The following is a 23,544-nucleotide window of genomic DNA, read 5'->3' as shown; positions in this document are numbered from 1 at the left end:
GTTAGCTGTCCTTCCAGAGCTGTTCCCATCACCCACCCCAGTCAAGCCAACCCCTGGAGGGAAGGACCTCTCCCCAGAGCTGGCTAGGAAAATCCTTGTGATGCCAAGCCAATCAGCAGAATGCCCATGGGTCCAGGCCACTGCTGCTCCCTCCCTGCCCTGGGCAGGGAAGCCCCAAAGTCATTGGGTAAGTGTCTTCTGGAAGAGGCTAAGCTTAAAAGTAATAATAGCTGGCAAATACAGCCCTTTAAGCTTTACAAAGTGCTTCACACACACACACACACACACACACACACACACACACACCACTTCACATGGTTGTCATAGCAATAGGGAGGGGGGTGCTAAATACTGCACATCAAAGATAAGGAAACAGAGACTTAGAGGTTAAATGATTCGTCCATGATAACATAAATGATGTCAGATACTGGATTCAAAGCCAGGACTCTCCTAACACCAAATCTAGCCATCTTTCTACTATACTAGACTGACTCCCATCTCCCCTTACCAACATCCAGCCCCACTCTCCATCTCCTTAGAGTCAAACCAGTCACCCAGTGGAGATAGAATTTCAGGTTGGAAGAGAAAACACCTGGGTTCTACTCTTGTATATGCCATCAAATCTTTATGGAACCTTAGGTAGGTCATTGTTCCTTCTTGAGCCTCACCAGGATATATAGACATAGAGAAATTTCTTCTATCAAATATTATCTTGTCAAAATAACCAAAATGGAATGCTGCTTCACTAAAAAGGACTACAGCATGAGAGAGATGGGGGCATCTGACAAAGGACCAGAAAGACCCATTAGGACCAATGTACAAGAGATGGGGGAGCGAGAGTGCAAGCAAAGATGCATTTTTTAAAAATGCCAGAAACCTATACAAATAGTCAGGAAAGTTGAAGCTGTGTGAAAAGTGCTAAGCATAACAAAAGGGATTTTTAAACCTCACTGATATTTAGAGCAAGAAGAGTGAGGAGGGGATTAGGCTCATGGCTTGAGGAAGATAGTAGGAAGAGAGGCTAGAAAAAGCATAGCAAAGGCTGGTTAAATTGAAAGAAGGTGGAACCACTCCACTCCCATTTTGTTTCTATCTTCTTTACCAAAGAGAATTATCTTCAAAATGAAAAGGATAGAACTTGTTGTTGTTGTTTAGTCAATGTCCAACTCTTCATGGCCCCATAGACCAAAGTATGCCACACTCTTCTATCCTTCACTGTCTCCCAAAGTCTGTCCAAGCTCATCTTCATTGCTTCCAAGGGAGATAGAACAAAAATAGAAAAAAATGGAACTGAAGTCCAAAACAGGTGAAGGGATGTTAAGAAAACATTTAATTGCTTTTAAATTAGTCAAGTTCTAGAGAGTAATATGTATTTTACATCTAGGCATTGTAAAAACTAAAAGGTGTAATTATCAAATATTCTATGAAGCTAGGTGAATTCAGCCCTGGATTCAGAAGGACCTGAGTTCAAATCCGGGCTCAGAACACTTGACACTTACTAGCTGTGTGACCCTGGGCAAGTCACTTAACCCTCATTGCCCTGCAAAAAACAAAAAACAAAAACCCCAAAACCAATAAAACATTCTATGGAATTTTTGAGTGATCATAGTTGAGGAGCTCTGGTAGGAAAGACAGGAAAATATAGTTCAAATTTTCAAAATAGGAAAAAGGTAGATTGCAGAGACTACCAACTAATCAGCTTAACATCAATCTTTGGCAAAGCATAGATGTCATTAAGTAGATGGTTTGAGAGCATTTAGAAAAGATGTTGGTGATCACTAGGAGCCAACACAGATTCATAAGGAGCAGATCATGCCAAAGTAATATCCATTCTTTTTCTGAGAGGGTTAGTAGACTTTTTGAATAAGGAAATACTATGCACACAATATATCAACTTCAGCAAGCATTTGACAGAGTCTCTTCAAAATACTTTTGTGTTAAAAGTCTGAAAATATGGGCTGAACAACCCCCAGTTTAGTAGAATCACAGATAGTTGAATGACCACACCCAAAGAGTGATTAATGGATCAGCCTTAAACTTGAGGTTCTGAGTTATAGGGCTTTTTCTACTTGGTTCCATCCAATTCAACAATTTCATCATTGCCTTGAATGAAGACCTAGAAGGCAAGTGTATCCAGTCTACCGATGAGGCAAAGCTAGAAGGGATAGTTAGAAAACAGAATTGAGATTTAAAAAGATCTCAACAGGCTAGAATAAATCTAAAGAGATTAAATGTAATAGTGAGAAATACATTTTAGTTGGGTTTTTTTTGCAGGGCAATTAGGGTTAAGTGACTTGCCCAGGGTCACACAGCATTTTAGGTTTTGTTTGTTTGCTTGTTTGTTTTTATGGTGAGGCAATTGGGATTAAGTGACTTGCCCAGGTCTTCCTGAATCCAGGGCCAGTGCTCTATCCACTGCTCCACCTAGCTGCCCCCATTTTAGTTTTTTAAAAAATCAACTGCCCGGTATAGAACTGAGAAGACTAAGATTAATAGTGGTTCATGTGAGAAAGTTAGAGGGGTTCAGTTGACTATGAGCTCAGTATGAGCCAACAGGGTGATGTAGTCATCCGAAGGCTAATAAAACTTAAGACTATATTAGTAGAAGGGACAGCTAGGTGACACCATAGTGCACAGAGCGCTGGGCTTGGAGTCAGGATGACTCATCTTCCTGAGTTCAAATCCAGCCTCAGAGACTTACTAGCTATATGACCCTGGGCAAGTCACTTAACCCTGTTTGCCCCAGTTTCCTCATCTGTAAAATGAGCTGGAGAAGGAAATGGTAAACCATTCCAGTGTCTTTGCTAAGGAAATCTCATATGGAGCCACAAAGAGTTGGACATGCCTGAAATAACAATATTAATAGAAGTACAGTGTCTCTCTTAAGGGAGATAATGTATCTACCATACTTTCTATGGATCAGCCTGTGTCTAGAATGCTATAATCAGTTCTGAGCTCCATACTTTAAAAGTACCATTGTGAAACTAGTGTGTGTCTGGAAGATGATGAAGGGTCTGGGCTTCGTGTTATATTCAAAGCAATTCAATTTCATTCAAGAAGCACTATACTTGCAAGAAGAATAGAAAAGGGGGTCTTAGCTCAATGAAGAGAAGACCAAAGGGGTGTGTGATAGCCATTTTCAAATATTTGAAGGACTTTCACACAGAGGAAGGAATAGACTTGTTCTGTGTAACAACTAGAGAGCAGAACTAGGCCCAATGAGCAGACATTACTAGGAAGTGAATTATGGCTCAGAGTAAAGAAGCATTCTCTCTCTCTCTCTCTCTCTCTCTCTCTCTCTCTCTCTCTCTGTGTGTGTGTGTGTGTGTGTGTGTGTGTGTGTGTGTGTGTGTGTGTGTGTTTGTTTCTTTTGGGTGGGGCAATGAAGGTTAAATGACTTGCCCAGGGTCACATAGCTAGTAAGTGTCAGGTGCTGAGGTCTGATTTGAACTCAGGTCCTCCTGAATCCAGGGCCAATGCTTTATCCACTGCACCACCTAGTTGCCCATTAAAGAAACATTTTTGAATGCAGAGCTGAAAGGGACCTTAGGCCCTCTTATCCAACTCACCCCTTTTACAGATGAGAAAACTGACACCCAGAGGCCTGTAGTGCCTTGCTCATGATGACACCAGTAATAAATGATGGAGCTAGAATTCAAACCCAGATCTTCTGACTCTGAATCTAACATTCTGTCCTCTGTACCATACTGCTTAGTGCTGACACAGAAATAGAGGGGGCTGCCTTGTGATGTGGTGAGCTCTCTGAGCTTATAAGCATCCAAGGAGAGGCGAGGTGACCAGGGACATTGTAGAAGGAATTATTGTGTTATTTGGAATGCGGGACCCAACATCCCCTAACCCAAAAGTTACTTCCAACTCTACGACTTGAGTAAAAATGATGGGAAAGACTTGGCTAGGTCATAGAAGTTAGCAGGAATTTTCTAGGGTCTAAGAGAAGCAGGACTGATACCGTAGCTCAGTTATTTCACTGAATGTTAAATGCCATTATCCAACCAAACAGACAGGAAAATTGGCAATGGGGCAGGCTGCAGCAGCAGTGACCGCAGAGTTCAATCAATCTGGCCTCATGGTTGAGAATGCAATGATTTGGGTGAGAGCCTGTGGGGATCCCAGGGTGCTGCTCCTTGATGGCTGAATTCCCCATCTCACCATGCTAGCCTTTGCTCTCTCCCTAGACATCAGATGCACCAGCCTTCCTATACTACAATCAATGCCCTGTGTGTTGCATTTATAACCCTCACTCCTGTATTTGTATTGGTTTATGGAGAACGGGCCAGGAGGCATTCCTTTCTCCCTCAGGGAGAATGTCAGCAGAAGTATTTGCATAACTAATAAGGGCACCCAGGAGGCCCTGGAAGCCTAGTGCCTATGTCCTCATCTATCAGTTGAAGGTTGAAACAGAGTGTTCCTATCCAATACATAGCTCACCCTTGAGACCTCCTCCCCACATTGTTCCCACTGAATTTCTAGGCTGATGATACTGACTTGACTTAACATCAGTCCTTACATCCCGAGTGATGTGACAGTTAAAAGGGGAGGCCAAAGTACCCATGTACAGCAACTTCTGGCAAAAAAAAGCAAGTCAGAGACCCTCCCCGTCTCTGCATTGTATTCCCAGAACCTGATGGTTGCATCTGAGCTCTGCTATTTTCTGCCTTTCTGATTGATTCTGGTCAAGTGACTATTTCTGGGGACCTCAGTTTCTCAACTGTGAAATAAGAAGGTTGGACTAGATCAGGGGTCCCTAACCTGGGGATGCCCTAATTTGTTTCTTTAAAAAAATATTTTAATAACTGTATTTCAACACAATTGATTGTGGTCTTGTGTATTTTACTTTATGCCTTTAAAAAAACTATTCTGAGAAGTGGTATATAGGCTTTCCCATACTACCAAAGGGCTCTGTGGCAAAAAGAAGGGAAAGAACTCCTGGCTTTGGTGATTTCTAAAGTTCCTTTCCATTAGAAATATATGATCCTTGGGGGCACCTAGGTGGCGCAGTGGATAAAGTACTGGCCTTGGATTCAGGAAGACTTGAGTTCAAATCCAGCCTTAGCACTTGACACTGGGCAAGTCACTTAACCCTCATTGTCCCACAAAAAAAAGAAAGAAATATATGATCCTTGAACCCTAGCACCAAGATGGGAAGGGGCTAATGTCCATGGTTGAGTTTAACTCTATCTGTCTCAATTTCACCAGCTTTTCCATGATTTGAGAGATGGTCCCATATTGCTACCAATCTCCTGCTCTAACCCCCACCTTGGTGGTGCTGAGATACCAGTCTCTTCTTGTTTTTTTGTTTTGTTTTTGTTTTGTTTTTGGTGAGGCAATTGGGGTTAAGTGACTTGCCCAGGGTCATACAGCTAATAAGGGTCAAGTGTCTGAGGTCAGATTTGAACTCAGGTCCTCCTGACTCCAGGGCCAGTGCTCTATCCACTCTGCCACCTAGCTTCCCTGATACCAGTCTCTTTTTACAAAGATGAAAAAAATCTCCTTTACACTTAGTTTAACTGTTAGGGGTTTTCAGAAGGAACTTGTATTAATAATAAAAAAATAAATCCATAATGATAGTACATATATAACCTATATCAGATTACTTGCTGTCTTGGAGAGGGGGGAGGGAAGGGAGGGAGGGAGAAAAATTTGAAACTAGAAATCTTATAAAAACAAATGTTGAAAACTATCTCTACATATAACTGGAAAATAATAAAATACTTTTATAATTAAAGAAAGAAACAAAACAAACCAAACCACAATGATAACAAAATCCGAAAGCCCCCTTGCAATGCACAAAAACATAAAAAATGGATGACCTTAAAGAGGATAGATTCTGTATTTAGTCAAAATCCAGCCACAGAGTATCTTGGTTGATGGGTTCATGGGATACCCAGCCCCCTAGTTCCTGTACCTTGATTCAGACTTGACTAGAAAATCCCACTCATAAACCACTTTGTACATTCCTTGGGTGGTTGCCCCCACTCTTTCTTTTGGCCCCCTCCTCTCCCTTTTAGACCCCTTGGAAGGATAAAAGATTTAAAAGATTGAGTGGCTAATGGTTTACCCCAGTTCATTGAGAAAGGAAGATTAGTGTTCAATAGATTATATTTGTCAAAACTGATACCAGGGCTGGTATTTTTCAATAAGGCTTTTCTTCCCCTCATGTAATATAGAAAGGATTATCTGTCCATTGGGTTTCCTCAATTCAATTCAATAATAAGTATTCAATCAATCATCAAGTATTTATTAAGCACTTACTGTATGGCAGGAACTGTGCTAGGCACTGGGAATTTCAGGCACAAAGAATGAAACAATCCCACATGCATTTATGCATGCAAAGACAAAGTTGAAGTAGTGTCTGCCCTGTAGTGGCTTATGATTTGCTTGGGCTGAGGGGAATGGGAGGAAGGCAACAGGCAGACAGTTATGTAACTATAATATATATATATACACACACACACATACATACAAATATAGATACAATAATATGTATTTGTACATATATCTATATATGTATACATACGTTATATATATATATGTATATATATATATATATATATATATAGAGAGAGAGAGAGAGAGAGAGAGAGAGAGAGAGAGAGAGAGAGAGAGAGAGAGAGAGAGAGAGAGATTTGGAAAGATTTCATTTAGGAGATGACATTTGAGAACCTTCAGAAGAGCTAAGGATTCCAAGAGGTGGAGGGATGGAGAGAGAGAATGTTTGGGGAGTGGTGGGAGCTTGTAAAAAGGTGCTCGGGTGGGAGACAGAATGTTGAGTATCTGGAGGGGTAAGGAATCCGGTTTTCTGGAAGGAGTTCATCAATCAGGCCAGGTTGGCCTGTAAGCTCCTAGTCAGCCCAAGGGGCCAAGTATCCAGGGGCTCCAACCCTTTATTCCCTTGTCCTCCATCTGAGAAAGTGCCAACATTCATTTTTTCCCATCCTTTCCCTTCTGCCTCTAGACAAGGCCTGGATCCCAACTAGAACCATTCTATCCTGCCCAAATGGGGCTGCTTTCCACCAGTCCCTAAGAATAGGATGGGTAGAATAGAGGAGACAGTAGCTACTTCTGCCAGGAGAATTCAGGGGAAGGGCAAAGCCTGGAGGTCATAATGAAAACCACACTAAGGAGTGTCGCATTTTTAAAATGTTAATTAGAGGGGGCGGGGTTGGGGAAGACCCAAACCTCTATAAACTCTGGGTGGTTCTACTCTACACCCAATGTTAGATAAAGAACTCCTTGAAAGCAGGATCCTGACCTTTCGGGTTATTTTTGCACACAGTAACCATAGAGCAACATACTCAGGGAGTCACTTGAATAATAAACATAATGTATTATCTAATAATTATATTACATTTTATGTATTATATAAATTTTGTATCCATATTATATATAAGTATTATATAATGCATATGTAATATATAAGCATAATATTGCGTGATTGATATATAGTCAGCAAACAAGCATTTATTAAGCATTTACTACGGGCATGACAAATCATAGTATTATGTGACAGAAAGAGAATGGATGTAGACAACCACTGAAGTGTCAGAAGACACATTAGCCACAGGAGACTTCGAAGAGCTTCTAAATACCCTCCCTCCCTGTTGGAGAGCCCATCCTTACCATTATCATAACACAGCACCTTCTGAGGCCCAGTCTTCTAGTCCAGTTGTGTAAAACTCAAATAGAAACAAGCAATTCAGAAAACTACAAATTAAGATTATCTATGTTGTATTGTAGGGCAGGTAGGTGGCGCCATAGTGCACAGAGTACTAGACCCAGAGTCAGGAAGACTCATCTTCCTGAGTTCGAATTTGACATAGGACACCTACTAGCTGTATGACCCTGGACCAGTCACTGAACCCTGTTTGCCTCAGTTTCCTCATCTGTAAAACAAGCTAGAAAAGGAAATGGCAAACCACTCTAGTATCTTTTCCAAGAAAACTCCAGATGGGCTCACAGAGAGTCGGACATGAAAGAAAAGACTGGACAATAACAAATGTTGTACTGTATTTTTAGATATTTGAGCATTTTAATCTGGTTCTGGCCACATTTGGGAGGTCTGATGATAGACTTGAATTTGACACCTCTGATCTAGTCTAATGCCACTCATCCAACAGGTGAAGGAATGGAATGGGTGTAGCTCAAACCCATATGGCTCATGGATGGAAGAACAGGGACTAGACTTCAGGTTCTTGTTGATTCTGGATCTGTAGGTTTCTTCCCCGGTCTTCCAGGGCGTGGTCAGGAAATCCAGGGAAGCAGGAGGCTATTTCAACTAGGGAAGGACAATTGGAGGGCAAGGACTTGTGCTGAGGGCTTGTAATGAGAAACACACCTGTGCTGCAGCAAGCTTGATCTGATGATCTCCTGACAAAGTTTGGGGTTTCTTTTCCTTTTTTTTTGGTAAATAAATCCATTTTTAATAAAACCTTGAGCTTTTAATACAGGTACAGTCAGACAGGCTAGAGATATTATAGGAAGGAATTAACTGGGAGGAGTGGGTGCTCCTGGGAACATGAAGTACTTGTTTCAGTTTCTAAATGATTATTTCTTCAATATACTGAAATTTATTTCCAAAGGCAGGGAGAAGGAAAGGCCATTTCTGACTACAGGGCTGGACAATATGCCCTGCTGACTCCTGGAATAGACTGTAGCTCAAGGGGGACCCACAGGGTCATAAATAGGGAAACGATGAGAAGCAGAAACAGATTGAGGTGGAGGGTCCAAGTCTGTGGTCTGGAGATTTCCAGGAAGTCCAGATGCCCTGTCTTATAGCTCAGCATGCTGGGAATATAGTTAGTTTGGTCCTCTCACACTAAATAAACAGAGTGGATGATGAATGTCTACTGGGAAGAAAGGTGCCCCTTGAAATGCTCAAGGTGTGGGTAATTTTTTAGAATGTGAGTTTCTACAGGGCAATCAGTCAAGAAGCATTTATTAAGTGGTTACTATGAGACAGACAAGGCGCTAAATGCCAGGGATACAAAGACATACCAAAGCAGTCCCCATCCTCAGAGAACTGACATTCTAATGGGGGGGGGCACTCGGAGGGAGATATACAAATAACTATATGCTTAGGAGAAGGTAATTTTAGTGGTAAGGCACTAACATAGGGTTGGGAAAGGCCTTCAGAAAGTGAAATCTGAAGTGAGTCTTCAAGTAAACCAGGGAAATTAGGAGTAGAGGGTGAAGAGGGAGGGCATTCTAGGCATGGGGGACTGCCCGTGCAAATGCATGGAGGTGGGAAATGTTGTTGTGCATGAAGAACAGCAAGTGAGCTGGTGGAACTAGATCACAGAGTGCGTGGAGGGAAGTAAAAGACTGCAACTGTAGGGACAGACTTTAAATGTTAAACAGAGGATTTTATATTTGATCCTGGATGGTCCTCCAGGCAAAACACCCCTAGTTAGTTCCTTTGCTGCTTCCTCAAAGGGAGCCACTAGAGTTTATTGAATAAGGGGAAGTCATGGTTGATCTTTAGGAAAATCAGTTTGGCAGGTGAGTGGAAAATGGACTAGAATTGGGAAATGCCTGTGACAAGGAGACCAGTTGGAAGGCTATTGTAATAGTCCTAGTGAGCAGCATTGAGGACCTGTACTAGGTAGTGGCTGTGTGTGTGTGTGTGTGTGTAGAAATAGGTGACATGCACACTAGAGACTGTGGTGGCAGAAACAAGATCTGCTATTGGGGCTTGGTACAAGTGAAATGTCATGGATGACACCAAAACTATGAGCTTGGAGGATTGGGAGGATGGTGGCACTCTTAACAATCATAGGAAAGTTGGGAAGGGGGGAGAGCTTTCAAGGAAAGAGAACGTGTTCCGTTTTGAACATCTTAAGTTTGAGATGCCTATCAAATACCAAATAAAAGGCAGATTGGTGGCACAGTGGATAGAGTGTTGGACGTAGATTCAGAAAGAACTGACTTTCAATCCTACCTCAGACACTAACTAGTTGTATGACCTTGGACAAGTCACTTAATCTTTCTTGGCTTCAGTTTCTTCCTCTGACAAATGGATCTAACTAACAATATTGTTGTGAGAATCAAATGAGATAACCCATGTAGAGTGCTTTGCAATCCTTAAAATCCTATATAAATGTTAGCTATTATGATGATATTGATGTCTAAAAGGCAGCTAGAAATGCAAGTTGGAGCTTGGGAGAGGTGGATATATAGATTTGGGAATCATGTGCATAGAGATGATAGAATTGAAATTATGAAAGCTGATGAGATCAGAGAGAGACAATGAGAGAGACAGACACACACACAGAGAAAGAGAGGAGAAAGGAGAGGAAGAGAGAGAGAGAGAGAAAGAGAGAGAGAGAGAGAGAGAGAGAGAGAGAGAGAGAGAGAGAGAGAGCACATAGTGGGCATAACCTGGATAAAGATGCAGCAAAGGAGATGGAGATGATGAAATTAGATGGAAGAAGAATCAAGAGAGACACAGAAGTAGTGTGATGCATATCCAGGAAGCACGAGTGAGAGTGTTAAAGGCTGCTGTGAGAGGTCATGAAGGAAGAGAAGTGAAAAAGGCCATTGAATTGACAATTGAGAGATCTCAGTTATCTTTAGAAAGAGCAGTCTCCATTGAATGAGAGGTCAGGAAGCCAGATTATGGAGGGCTTAATGGAGATGAGATGAGAAGAGTGGAGGCACTCAGTGTAAATGGAATTCTGAAGAAGTTTGACCAAGAAGAGGAGGAGAGATATAGGATGAGAGCTAGCATAGATGGTTAGATCAAATGAGGGATAGGGAAGACTTCAAGAATATGCTTGTAGGGGGGGCAGCTAGGTGGCGCAGTGGATAAAGCACTGACCCTGGATTCAGAAGGACCTGAGTTCAAATCCAACCTCAGACACTTGACACTTACTAGCTGTGTGACCCTGGGCAAGTCACTTAACCCCCATTGCCCTGCAAAAAAAAAAAAAAAAAAGAATACGCTTGTAGGTAGCAGTGAAGAAGTCAGTAGACAGGGGGAAAGTGAAGATAAAAGAAAGTAGAGATGTCAGAAGGGATGGTTTGTTACACAAGATGGGAGGGGAGGGGATCAAAGGTACCCTAACTCAGTGTAAGTCTTTTTCTTTGGTTGCTATGAGCATATACTTATGGAGGGAGTAATAAATGACACAGAGGGCTAATGGTGATATATTTTTTGGGGCCTTCTGACCCATCTTTCCAGCCATTTTTCTTTCCCTTTTTTCCTCTTTCCTTTCCTCTCCTTGCCTCTCACTCCTTCCTTCTTCCCCTTCTTTCCTTTTTTCTCTCTCTTCCTTTCTCCTTTCCTTTCTTCCTTCCTTCTTAACTTCCCTCCCTCCCTCCTTCTTTTCTTCCTTCCTTCCTTCCTTCCTTCCTTCCTTCCTTCCTTCCTTCCTTCCTTCCTTCCTTCCTTCCTTCCTTCCTTCCTTCCTTCCTTCCTTCCTTCCTTCCTTCCTTCTTTTTTTCCTTCCCTGCTCCATTTTTATAACCTGGACCAGTTCTTCCCTCTCTTGGCAATCTGGTGGCCCTCTACTCCCAGAAGCATCCCATACTGGTGAGTGCACATACCCAATCAGCTTTATCCCAATTGCATCCCAGAATTACCAAGCTCAAACAATCCACCAGCTTCAGCCACCCCAGCTGCAAGAACTAACACATAGGCATAGGTTATCACACTCAGCTTCCATCCACATCATGGATAACTCCCTTCCAAATGCTCTATGTTCCAGGTCAGACAGACTGCTGGTGGTTTCCCACACTCAAAGTGCTGTCTTCCCTCTACATTTCCCCAGGTTACATATCCTCAAATTACAAATTCCTTAAATGTGCTCACCCATCATTGCCACCTTTCATCATCTTCCTTTTGGGCTCAGTTCAGGTGCAACTTTCTGTGTGAAACCTTTCCTGATGCTTCCATTGTTTTTGTTTTATTCAGGGCAGTGAGGGTTAAATGACTTGACCAGGGTCACACAGCTAGTAAGTTTCAAGTGTCTGAGGCTGTATTTGAACTCAGGTCCTCCTGAATTCAGGACCGGTGATTTATCCACCGTGCCACCTAACTGCCCCCTGATGCTTCCATTGGCCAGAGCTCTTGACTTCAAATCTCCTTGTGTCATGGTTGTGCATGTCATCCTCCTCCCCATAGACTAGAAGCTCCCAGAGGACAGGTGCTGCTTAATTTTTGTCTTTCTCTAGTCCCCGTTTGCATACTGTCATACTTAAACATTTGTCAAATAGAATGGAATGCTTAAGATTCCTCTCTTTCAAATATGGGCAACCTTAAGAACAGGAGCAGGATTTGGGAGGGGGCTGGGAGAGGAAGCCCAGAAATTCTCTTTTCTGGGACCTATTTCCTCTTGCACACTTCATCTATACTCATCTTCTATACACATAACTATGAGAACATTCTTCCTATCTACTCTCTTCCCTTTCCCGCTTCTATTATGGGATTAAGGACTTGAAAGGTGAACCTACAGTCCTGTGACGAGGTGGGAGGAGTCCCTTAAAAGGGAGGAGGGGGAGGGATGGGGCAAGAGAGCCAGCAGGGGCTTCTGAGAGCTGCCACAGCAGATTCAGAGGCAGAAAATCCTATTTCGCAGTCCTTAATTCCAGTCAATTCCAGTCAAAGGGCTGATAGAATCAGCTGGCAGTAATTTGCTGCAGTTTATCCACTCTTTTTACCTTCTATCGCCCCTTGGCTGACGGGCAGGCTGACATGCTGTTGCTCGAGTGAGGAAATTAAAATTTGATGCAATAATCCCAAATAAGAAGGATTTTATTAGGTAATATATACACTTTAGATTAGGCATTCTCACTTGATACATAGATAGAGAAACACAAGCATGCTGGGAGCCACAGATAAAAAGGGAGCTTGAGAGACAGCGGTGGAAAGGTCCATGAAGCCTTTCTTGGCAACTGTGGCTGGGATGGAAATGCATGGTGTCCTACTCCCTTATGGAAAGGAGGAAGGGGAGGGAGCTGTAATTGACTTTTTTAGTACTTGTCTGGCTTGGGGATGGGACCGTGTCTAATTCAGGGCTCTAAACTTTAAAAGGGTTATGGAAGAATGAAGGCGGGAAATGGAAATGGTTAAATAAAATGGGATAATATGTGCAAAGTGCTATATGTTTGTTAATATGATGATGACGACGATGACAGTGACAATGAGTAAAATCAGGCTTTAAGGAAATTGTCAAAGAAATTAGAAATCTCTGAGGGACTATTTTTTACCTTCTCTGTATGATCAAGGACTACTTTTTTTTTTTTCATTCTCTATATCCCCAGCATTTAGCACAGTGTCTGGGCACATAAGAAATGTTAGTTGATTGACTGATTGACTTAAGTGGAAAAATCTGGGGATGGGAAGGTGCTGTGGAACTGAAATACCTTTTTGCAGGTGAAGATGGGGAGAGAAAACATTGGTGTTCTGGGAGTAAATGACATCCTAAAGGAGGCTAAAAACAGTACTTCCAAGCTGCCCAGGGAACCAGGAATGGCTGCCTAGGGAGGATCTAAAATGCCTTAAATTTAGCATGGCATCAGTCAGACTTAGCAAAAGGAGCAGCTTGACTTGTCCACTGCTTAGCCAAAGAGCTATGTAGGAGTCATGACCAGGGACAAGAAAAGAGTTATAGATTTCTAAAACCAAGACCTGGGGGCTGATCCCTCAGAAATAGGAGGTTCAGTCATAAATAAATAAACATTTATGAAGCACCTACTATGTGTCAAGCACTGGGGATACAAATATGAAAAATAAAGACAAACCCTCCCCTGGAGAAGCTTATATCTAAAAGGGAAAGACATCACATAAAAGAAAGCTAAAAAATCAGGGTCACCAGAGGCATGATGGTAGAGTCACAGACTGAGGTGGGGTTTAAACCCACTGGACTCCAAGCCTAGAATTCCTTCCACTCCAGCACATAATAAGACTTTTTGAGGGAGTCTAATCTGGGATTTCACTGCTGTGAGATCCCTAACTCCCACCTTCCCTCTATCCAACATATTATTCTGCTTCTCCAGCAAATGTAACAGAAGCAATTAGAAACATTTATTCAATGAAAACTGAATGCTCCTGGGGCAGCCAAGCTTGGGCCAAAGAAGAGATACGAGAAGGTACCTTCCCCATCCTCCTCACCTTCCTTCTCTTTCCCCTCCTCCCCTTTTCCACCTCCTTGTCCTCCTCTTTCTCCCTATCCTCCTGTTCCTCCTCCCCTCCTCTTCTCCCTTCTTCTCCTCCTCCTCCTTCTCTTCTTCCTGTTCTTCCTCTTCTCCCTCCTCTCCCTTCTCCCCTCCCCCTCCCTCCTACCTCCTCCTCCTTTCTTTTTCCTCCTCTCCCTCCTCTTCTCCTCTCCCCTCCCTCTCCTCCTTCTCTTCTGTCCTCAGCTTCTTTCCAGACATGGGTAACCATGGGTATGTCACAGTGCATTTAATGATGTCAGACTTAAAAAAATACTGGTTAGATTTGCAGCACTGTCCTTCCCCTTTTTCCTTCTGAAGTTCTCTGTTACAAAAGAGAGTCTCTGAAAGGAGTGGGGAGAGATGCGTTGCAAAGTTTAGCTAATGTAAAAACCAAAGCAATAAATAAAAATTATATTACAAAAGTAGTTTACATGCAAACCTTACAAAGTCCACACGGACTGGAGGACAGGGGGATGCCTCTGAGTCAGGAGTCACAGAACTCGTAAGGTGGGAGAGATTTTTGCGGCCACCTAGTCCAACACACTCACAAAAGGCATCCCTGCCATAAACACCTAGAGAGTGGTCACCTGGCCTCTGCTTGAAGACCTTCTGGGGAGGAGCAGACATTTCCCAGGGCATCCTTTCCACTGTGCCAAAGCTTTTTATTGACATTGACCCTACATTGATTACTTTATGACTTTTACCCCTTGCTCCTGAGCTCTGCCCTAGGTGATCCAGTGAATAGAATGCTGGGCTTGGAGTCAGAAAGACCTGAGTTCAAACCTGGCCTCCAATATTTACTAACTGTGTGACCTTGGGCAAGTCACTTAACCTCTGTCTGCCTCAGTTTTCCCAGCTATAAAATGGGGATAATAACATCTATCCCCTAGAGTTTTTGTGAGGTCCAAATGGGATAATAATTGTAAAGTTCTTAGCACAATGCCTGGCACATAGTAGATGCTTAATCAATCCTTGTTTGCTTTCTTCCTGTTTCCCTTCCTGCCTCCCTTGCCTCCTTGCTTTCTCTACTTTTTCTTCCTTCCCCCTTTATCTCCCTTTTTTTTCCCCTCCTTCCCTTGGGTTCAAAAAGAACAAATACAATTCCTCCTCCACACAAGAGCCCTATAAAGAGTTGACAACCATGATCATGTCTCTCCCGAGTTTTGTCTTCTCCAGCCAACTATCCACAGCTCCTTTGACCATTCCTCATGCGACATGACCAAATAGCTTTCCATTTCTCTGGACATTCTGCACTTGATCATTTTCCTTCTTAAACTGGGACAGCCAGAACTGAACCCAGTGGTTCAAGTCCTGCTCCTAACTCATACTAGTTGTGTGATCTTGGGCAAGTCACTCGGGCTCCAGTGGCCCAGACAATTCTCTGAGACTCTTATGTTTCTGGAGCAGTGGATTGGGTTTCCATACTAGGAATTTTTCTACCAATGAAATCATGCAATTAACTCTCCTCTCCCCCAAATTCTGAATCTGTACCCAATGTCCTGAAATGCATCAAGGAAGATAACAAAAGAAGTACAAAATAATTGACCACAGAGTAGGTAGGGAGTGAAACTAACCTACTAAAAGAATAATGAACAACACAAAGCAGGAATTAAGGGTTCAATTGTGTGGTACAGACTAATGGGCACTAGAAGAAGTTAGTGGAGGAAGAGATGGTGGGGGGGGGGGTTTCAGGGGAAGTAGGATGGAATGGTCAAAGAGATTTTATGGAGAAAGTGGTAGTTAAGCTGCACCTTCACAACTCACCAGATCTCAGTGGGCAGGAATTCTGGAGGTGGGAAGGACAGAAGGAGGCATTCCAAGTGGGTTGGAATGGCATAAGTGAGGGAGAAGAGGTAGGGGAGAATGTGGGAGGATGATGGGAAGTTTAATGTAACTAGAAAGGATGGTGAGTGTTGGAAAACAACATTGGAAATGTGTTGCTAATTGAAAGGTATTGCTCACCTCAGTGGGAACATCCAAATGGAAATGACATTAAGAGCTTCATCTTGATAAGATGAGAATATTTTCTACTCTGAGCAACGCCCCCCCCCCAACCCCAATCATCTTCAAATACATATACCTTAAAGAGACTGATTTGGTTAATTCCTCCATTTTAAACCCAGCACCATTCAGGGCAACTGAGGCATAGAGAAACAAAGTTTCAGTTGTCAGAAGGGAAATCAGACCAGTTTTTCTTAAAACTAGAAGATAACGTAGTCTGGTTGAAAAAGAATTGAATTTGACATAAAAAGACCTAGGTTTGAGACCTGATTCCAAACTCTACTCTCTGGGTGACTTTCAGTCAATCACTTAACTAGTTTGTCTTAGTTTTCCCATCTGTAAAATGAGCATAACTGATCTTTGTACTATGTGCTTCAGGGCTATTGAGAGGATGAAGTGAGATAATGTATATAAAGTATTTTATAACCTTAGATTAGTAAAATGTCATTTATGACCTAGCATAGAGCTGGCAAATATCTGAGTCCTAGAGGGGTTAAGTGATTTTCCCAAGGTTCCAAAGAGCTGAGATTCAGATCTTGGGCAAGTGCTGTGGGTGAACAATGAGCTGATTTCAGAAGAGTTGCTTGGACTTGATTACATATGGAAAACTACTCAGAACTTTCAATGAGCCTAAGTTACTGCAGCAAAATCTCTTCTTAAGATCCGCATTCTCTTGGCAAAGCTGTATGGCTGTGAATCATTGAGGTGCCACAGGCTGTATGGAACTGACGTCATTCCTGATCTTCTCTATCTTCTCTCCAGTCTGAAGTATGTCAATGGGATGTCAAGGTCTAAGGTCAAAATGACAGGTGAGCCAAAGGGCAGTGATAAGACATGGGGGCATAGGCCATCTTCAGCTCATCAATGGCCACTTGTCCCAAAGAGGGGACATAAAGGATTCCATTGAGGGCATGTATGACCAGGATAAGGCAACAAGACTCTGAAGGGCTGAGAGTAAGAGATAATAGCTGGGATAGCTTTGGGTACCACAAAATATTGATAGAAGAAAATAAAGGCTTCCAAAGTGTTGGATGGATCCTCTAGGAGTGAGTTACATAAAAATATGGACAAGAATTTCATTGGATGAGAAGGCATGGAGAGGATATGATCTCAATCAGAAGAAGAAGTGCAAAGAATCCATGCCAGTGAGATTACAGATCTTAGTAATATTAATAATAAAATCTAGCATTAATATAATAATCTAAGGTTTCCATCACATATGTTATCTTCACTGATCTTCCCTGTGAGGTAGGTGCTATTATTATCCCATTTTACAGATGAAGAAACTAAGGCTGAGAGAAGGACTTACCTAAGGTCCCATAGCAAGTAAGTATCAAAGGCAAGATTTGAACTAAGTAGATCTTTCTGACTCACAAAACTAACTTTTTAACCTCCTAGCCACATAAGAATAATCTTAAGTGGATTTCCACTGGATGGACCATCAATACGACTTCATTCTTCTCACTACTGCTATAGCTCCTTGTTAGTTCCCTCCTGTTATCACCATCATTTCCAACCTTCTCTCAATTAGTTCACCTTCTGTCAGACAAACAAAGACTATAGTCCTAGATCTACATTCCTTTTTAAAAGGCATGAAGATTCTATCCTGACTTTTGGAAGTCAAGGGGCATCCTTGTCTTAGGTCACATTTTCCTATCACTTTGTGATGAGTCTGAGGTTATAAGGGGAGGGACTGACCAAGGCAAGAGCTAAAGTAATAAGGTTTCAATTTCAAAGTCATCACCAGAATTAACTTTACAGGAGAAAGCTGAAGCTCAGGAGGGTGAGGTGATATTCCTAACAACACAAATGATAAGAAGGCAGAGACAGAACTTGACCCCAGGACAAATAACTTGACTTCTTGGGATCTTAGTTTCCACATTTGTAAAAAAAGAGGGGATTGCATATGTACAAAAAATTTATGGCAGCTCTTTTTTGTGGTGGCAAAGAATTGGAAACTAATGGAATGCCCATCAATTGGGAAATGACTGAAGAAGTTGTGGTGAGTCAATGTGATGGGATACTCTTGTGTTGTAAGAAACAATAAAGGGCATGGTTTCAGACAAACCTGATTTGAACTAACGCAGAGGAAAGTGAGTAAAATCAAGGGAACGATTTCTACAATCACAAGAGCACTTTAAAGACAAAATTACTTGGAAAGACTCTGATCAACAAAATGACCAATGATGATTCCAGATGATTCATGATAAAATAGGCCACTTGCTAGAGAGGCAATGAACTCAGGATGCAGACTGAGATCATTTTGTTTTGGATGTGGTTAATGCAGGAATTTTCTTGATTATATGTTTGTAACAGGAATTTTCTCTCTTGATCTTTAGGGTTCTAGAGTAGACGGAGGATTTATGTGTCTCTTTCCTTTCAAACCCCTAACTGCTATGTCCTAATCACTACCACCATTAGCCATTCTTTTTAAAAAAACATTTTTTCCTGGGGGCAGCTAGATGGTGCAGTGGATAGAGCACCGGCCCTGGATTCAGGAGATCCTGAGTTCAAATCCGGTCTCAGACACTTGACACTTACTAGCTGTGTGACCCTGGGCAAGTCACTTAACTCTCATTTACTCACTCAAAAAAATTTTTTTTTCTCTTGATTTCTTAATGGGGGCAAAGGAGAAGAGGTAGATATGTGTTTGAAAAAAAAAAAGAAGTTGAACTCTGTGACCTCTAAGATACTTTCTAAATTCCTTGAATTCCAATCCAATACTCTTTTTTTTCCTATGCCTCACTGTCTACCAACAGCTCACCCCAGGGGAAATTCCATATTGAAGGAGGAAAGTTCAACTGGTGGCTTGGGTTGGGAACCTCTAGTGCCCTGGATTTTCTCCCTTAAAGCCAGCTTATCATTGGGGGTGCCATTGGAAGTGACTTCCAAGGAATAAAGGAAGTCTGGCTGAGGCACTTACCGGAGGAGAATGCTCATAGATGTTGGTGCTGTAGGGCAGATTAATGAAAATGGGGTCCATATCCTGTACATCTGTGATGATGATGGCTAAGTTGGCCAGAGTGGACAGAGGTTTGGTCTTGTCTTGGTCCTTAAAAAATCATAAAAGAAGAAAGTTAAATCATAAGACATCCTTAAGTCCATAGAGCACACACACAGAGTAACATGCATGTATACATATGCTGGGGACAATATCAAACAGAATTTTCCCTCCTAGAATATTTCTGACCCACCTTAAACATGTTGCTAATTCCCCAAGTGACCTTCTCTGGAAACTGGCCCTGACGTGGGCTGCTTTACTCCTGAAAGCAACATGGTGGTCTTCTAAGGTTGAGGGCTTGCTATAATCAATACTGAACTTAGTATAGACACCCAATTGTCAAAGGCCACTGAGATCACAACTCTTTAGCTCAAGAGATCCATTAGCCTTGCTCATTCCAGTACATAGGATTACAGACATGCTCCATGATCTCTGGTGGGCAGGAGGAGAATTAACAATTGGGGAGATGAGGAAAGGCCTCACTTAGGAGATAGCACTATTGTTTTTTTCTTCAGTTTTTCTCTTTACTGTGTTTTTTCCATATAAATATTTTATTGTTTTCCAGTTATATTTAGAGATAGTTTTCAACATTTGTTTTTATAAGATTTCTAGTTCCAAATTTTTGTCCCTCCCTCCTCCCCTCCCTAAGACAGCAAGCAATCTGATATAGGTTATATATGTACAATCACATTAAACATATTTCTGCATTAGTCATATTGTGAGAGAAGAATCAGAGCAAAAAGGAAAAACCTCAAAAAAGAAAAACAACAACAAAAAAACAATAGAAATAGTACAGTTCAATCTGCATCTAGATGCCACAGTTCTTTTTTTTTTTTGGATTTGGAGAGCATTTACCGTCATGAGTCCTTTGGAACTATCCTGGACCATTGTATTGCTGAGAAGAATCAAGTCTATCACAGTTGATCAACACATAATGTTGATACTGTGTACAGTACTATTGTTTTTCCAAGACACTGTAGCATGATGTAGAGAAAACGGCTGGCATCGAAGCCAGAGGATCTGGATTCATATCTTGGCTCTGTTACATACTCTTTTAGTGCCATTGGTCCAATCACTCTCCTCTGTTTTAGATTCTTCATCTGTCAAATGAGGGGAGGCAGGACTAGATGACTTCCCTATGAGCCCTCCCTGTTGGGAGACGGTTTCTCTAGAGGTAGAAAGGACCACAGAAGCCATCTGGCCCATCCCCCTCATTTTACAGATGAGGAAACTGAGACTGAGGACAGTCAAGGGACTTGCCCAAAGTTACACAAGTCATACATGGCAGAGATGGGGATTGAACTCAAGTCCCCTGGCTCCAGAAAACAGTGCTCTTAGGTCAGATCCTACTTGTTTTTTTTTATACAGCTTTAATAACAAATCCAAACCACTGAGAATTTTAAAAAATAGGTCTCAAAAGACAATTCTTTTTACTCCTTTGCAGGGGTTGGGGCAGGGGGACAGGGGGAGGGAGGGAGTTGTCTACAGCTGTGTAACACTGCAGATATCACCAGGTATTTTTTAATGTTCTGATCAGTCTTGTGGGCTTTTCTTCTTCTTTGTTGTAGGGGATGGTTATTTGGGGAGTGAGGGAAACATGAGATAGAAAAACAAAAGACATTAATAAACACCTTTCACACAGGTGGACAATGGAAAGTCATGTTTAAGGAACAGCAAATAGTCTTCTGTGGGGTCCTTTAAGACTTTGTTGTTGTTAGGTTGTTCCAGTCATGTCTGACTCTCCCTGATTCCATTTGGGGTTTGCTTGGCAAAGATACTGGAGTGGTTGGCCATTTCCTTTTCATCTTTGACATATGAAGAAACTGAGGCAAACAGGATTAAGTGACTTTCCCAGGGTCACATATCTAGTGTCTGAGGTCATATTTGAACTCAGGTCTTCCTGATTCCAGGCTTGGCTCTCTATCCACTGTGCCACCTAGTTGCCCTTCTACGGTTACAAGGTATTTATATGCATATCTATGCAAATGCATATATATAGGTATATGAACTACTTCTCTATAAATAAACATGTATGTGTGTACATATATACATATATTATGTGTACATGTATGTATGTATGCACACATTCATGCATGTATTTCTCAAGCCTGTCCCTTTTAGTCTTAGGGGTTACACTCTAGATCTCTGATAAGAAGGAAGCTCTGTTTTAGAGAGAACAGGGTGGGAAGCCATATTCTCATAGCGCTATCTTGTGAAAAAATAAGGAATAACTCGGGTTGACAAAGATGGCGCCAGAAGATCAGGGATGCTGACTGGGTAGGGACCAGACCCCAGAACTTGGATGAAGAATAGTATAAAGGGGGATCCTTGGGTGAGAAGAGCATTGCTCACAGGGGAGGACCCCTCATATAAAACACCAGATTAGTAACTGCTCATGCTTGGTGGTTACAGCAAAGACCCCATGAGCCATCAGGGCTTGGCTTCAGGGATACTGGGTATGAGCCACTAGGAAATGAGCATTGCCTCTTGCCCAGAAATAGCGGTTTAATCTGCTTTGATTTCTCCCCGGGAAAAAAAGTCTGTAGCCAGTAGGGCTTCCACTTTGATGTGTATCTGTTATTTCCCTGGATAAAATACAAACGTCTTTAGGATACAGTGGTTTTATTTTTGCAATTTCAGTGCCTGGTACAGCCTGGTACATGGCAGATGCTGAACAAAGGCTTGTTGATCGAATGATTGATTCCAGACAGGTATCCTAGCTGCTTTGTTTGAATGTCATGCCTTCCAGCATACCCAGGACTCTGGTGGTTGATGAAGGATGAGAAGCTCCAAGGGAATGGTATCCCAGGGGTGCCAGATGGGACACCCAGTGGGGCAGCCACTTCTGCCAGTGGAGACACTGAAGGCATGCAGCTTGTTCCCAGAAGGATGCTTGGGCCGTCCCACTCAAGTGCCTTCCTGGTGTCTTCCTTACCACTCCATTAGATGCTAGGCATTAAAATGAGCTTCCAAGGAGAGATGCTCAGCAACACAGGGCACAATGCCACCACCTACTCAGCCAGGGAGAGGGCAGCAAGAAGCATTACTATGGCAAAGAACGGGCATCAGTGGGAATTTCTTGGCCCCCCCTTTCCTCTTGCAGCTTCAAGGACATGAGGCCTGATTGCCAGGAGATTAGCGGTAATTTAGCTGCATTGGCCATGTATTCACCATCACAGCTTGGGTGCGGGCCTCTTGATAACCTGTGGTCACACAGGCTCCCACCCGCCCACTCAATGCTTTGCTATTACCCTGAATTACCTTACCACTGGATGAGAATTATCCAGCAAGGAGCTCAGGATGTATGTGTGCACATAGATCCACGCAGTTACGTGTCTAGCTTTGTGTGCTAGGGGTGGGAGAGGGTGTTGTGTTGGTCTAGAGGTGTGTGTGTGTGTGTGTGTGTGTGTGTGTGTGTGTGTGTAGAAGCATGGGTAGCCTTGTGGAGACACATACAAGAAAAAAGCCTCTTAAGTGTTTGCAAATGTTCAGAGTTTACAGTGACAGTGGAAAGCAGACTTAGAATGAGTTACCCATTTACACTTTCTAGGGGCTGGGGAGGGAAGATGTTCATTTGTGTTATTCCCTGTTGCTCTCTTAGGTGTTTTTTATGTTTGTGGGGTCAAAGAATCCTAGAATGAGAGTTGGAAGGCACTTTGTTGGCTCTCCAGTTCAATCTCATCATTGTCTAGCTGAAGACACAGGTTCAGGGGGTCAAGTGACTTGCTCAGGGTCCTTTGGGTATCAAAGGTAGGATCTGAATCCGTGTCTTCTTATTCCATAGTAGGTGCTCTTTCCACTGGACCACATTGTATCCTTTTCTGCATCATGTAATGATTTTCCAATCTGATTAATTCTCCAATGTTCCAGTCCTATTAAAGCTGGGGCAGGTGATGTGATTTCTGTGTTTCTAGGTCCTGGGCCCACTTGTCTAGACTTTGATCCATCTCAGGTTCCCATATCCCTCTTCTCTCTTCTCACCTGGCCCCCAGGAAGCTTGGCTCGGGTGCTCGGGGTGGATGTGCAGCTCCCTCCTCCAGCTTTGGGCTCCCTACCACTTGTCTCCATGCCCAGGCTGCCGATAAGAGTGTACCAGGTGGCAGTTTTTGTGAGATGAGCAAATGGGTCCTGGAGGGCTAATAGGGACTCGCTTGGCTCATTCTGTTATCAGCCTGAGCCTTTGAAAACTGAGTTGTCAGGGACCAAGAGGCCGATGCCCACACCCTGATGCCACTTCTTGGTGGCTTGGTGAAAAGGAAGGAAGGTAGGCTAGGAAGCAGCTGAGTCCTATAGGGAGTGGCTCCCTATTTCTGAGTCTCTCCTTTGGGGAATTGGGGCCAAGCCTTAAAAATGGGGAGGCTGATTAC

At 42.6% G+C, this 23,544-nt stretch overlaps 1 protein-coding gene across 1 annotated transcript in view; it reads right to left on the bottom strand.

The window, feature by feature from the left end:
* CDH23 (cadherin related 23) overlaps positions 1–23,544 on the bottom strand; it is a 623,958-nt gene that overhangs the window by 328,472 nt on the left and 271,942 nt on the right. The window contains exon 8 of the mRNA XM_043983602.1: positions 19,100–19,228. Coding sequence (XP_043839537.1) covers positions 19,100–19,228 — 129 coding nt within the window. The remainder of the gene's footprint in view (positions 1–19,099; positions 19,229–23,544) is intronic.

The sequence above is a fragment of the Dromiciops gliroides genome, chromosome 2, assembly GCF_019393635.1.
Source record: "Dromiciops gliroides isolate mDroGli1 chromosome 2, mDroGli1.pri, whole genome shotgun sequence".
Lineage (NCBI taxonomy): Eukaryota > Metazoa > Chordata > Mammalia > Microbiotheria > Microbiotheriidae > Dromiciops > Dromiciops gliroides.
The sequence above is the reverse complement of the archived record's forward strand: the minus strand, read 5'-3'. Positions and strand labels throughout refer to the sequence as shown.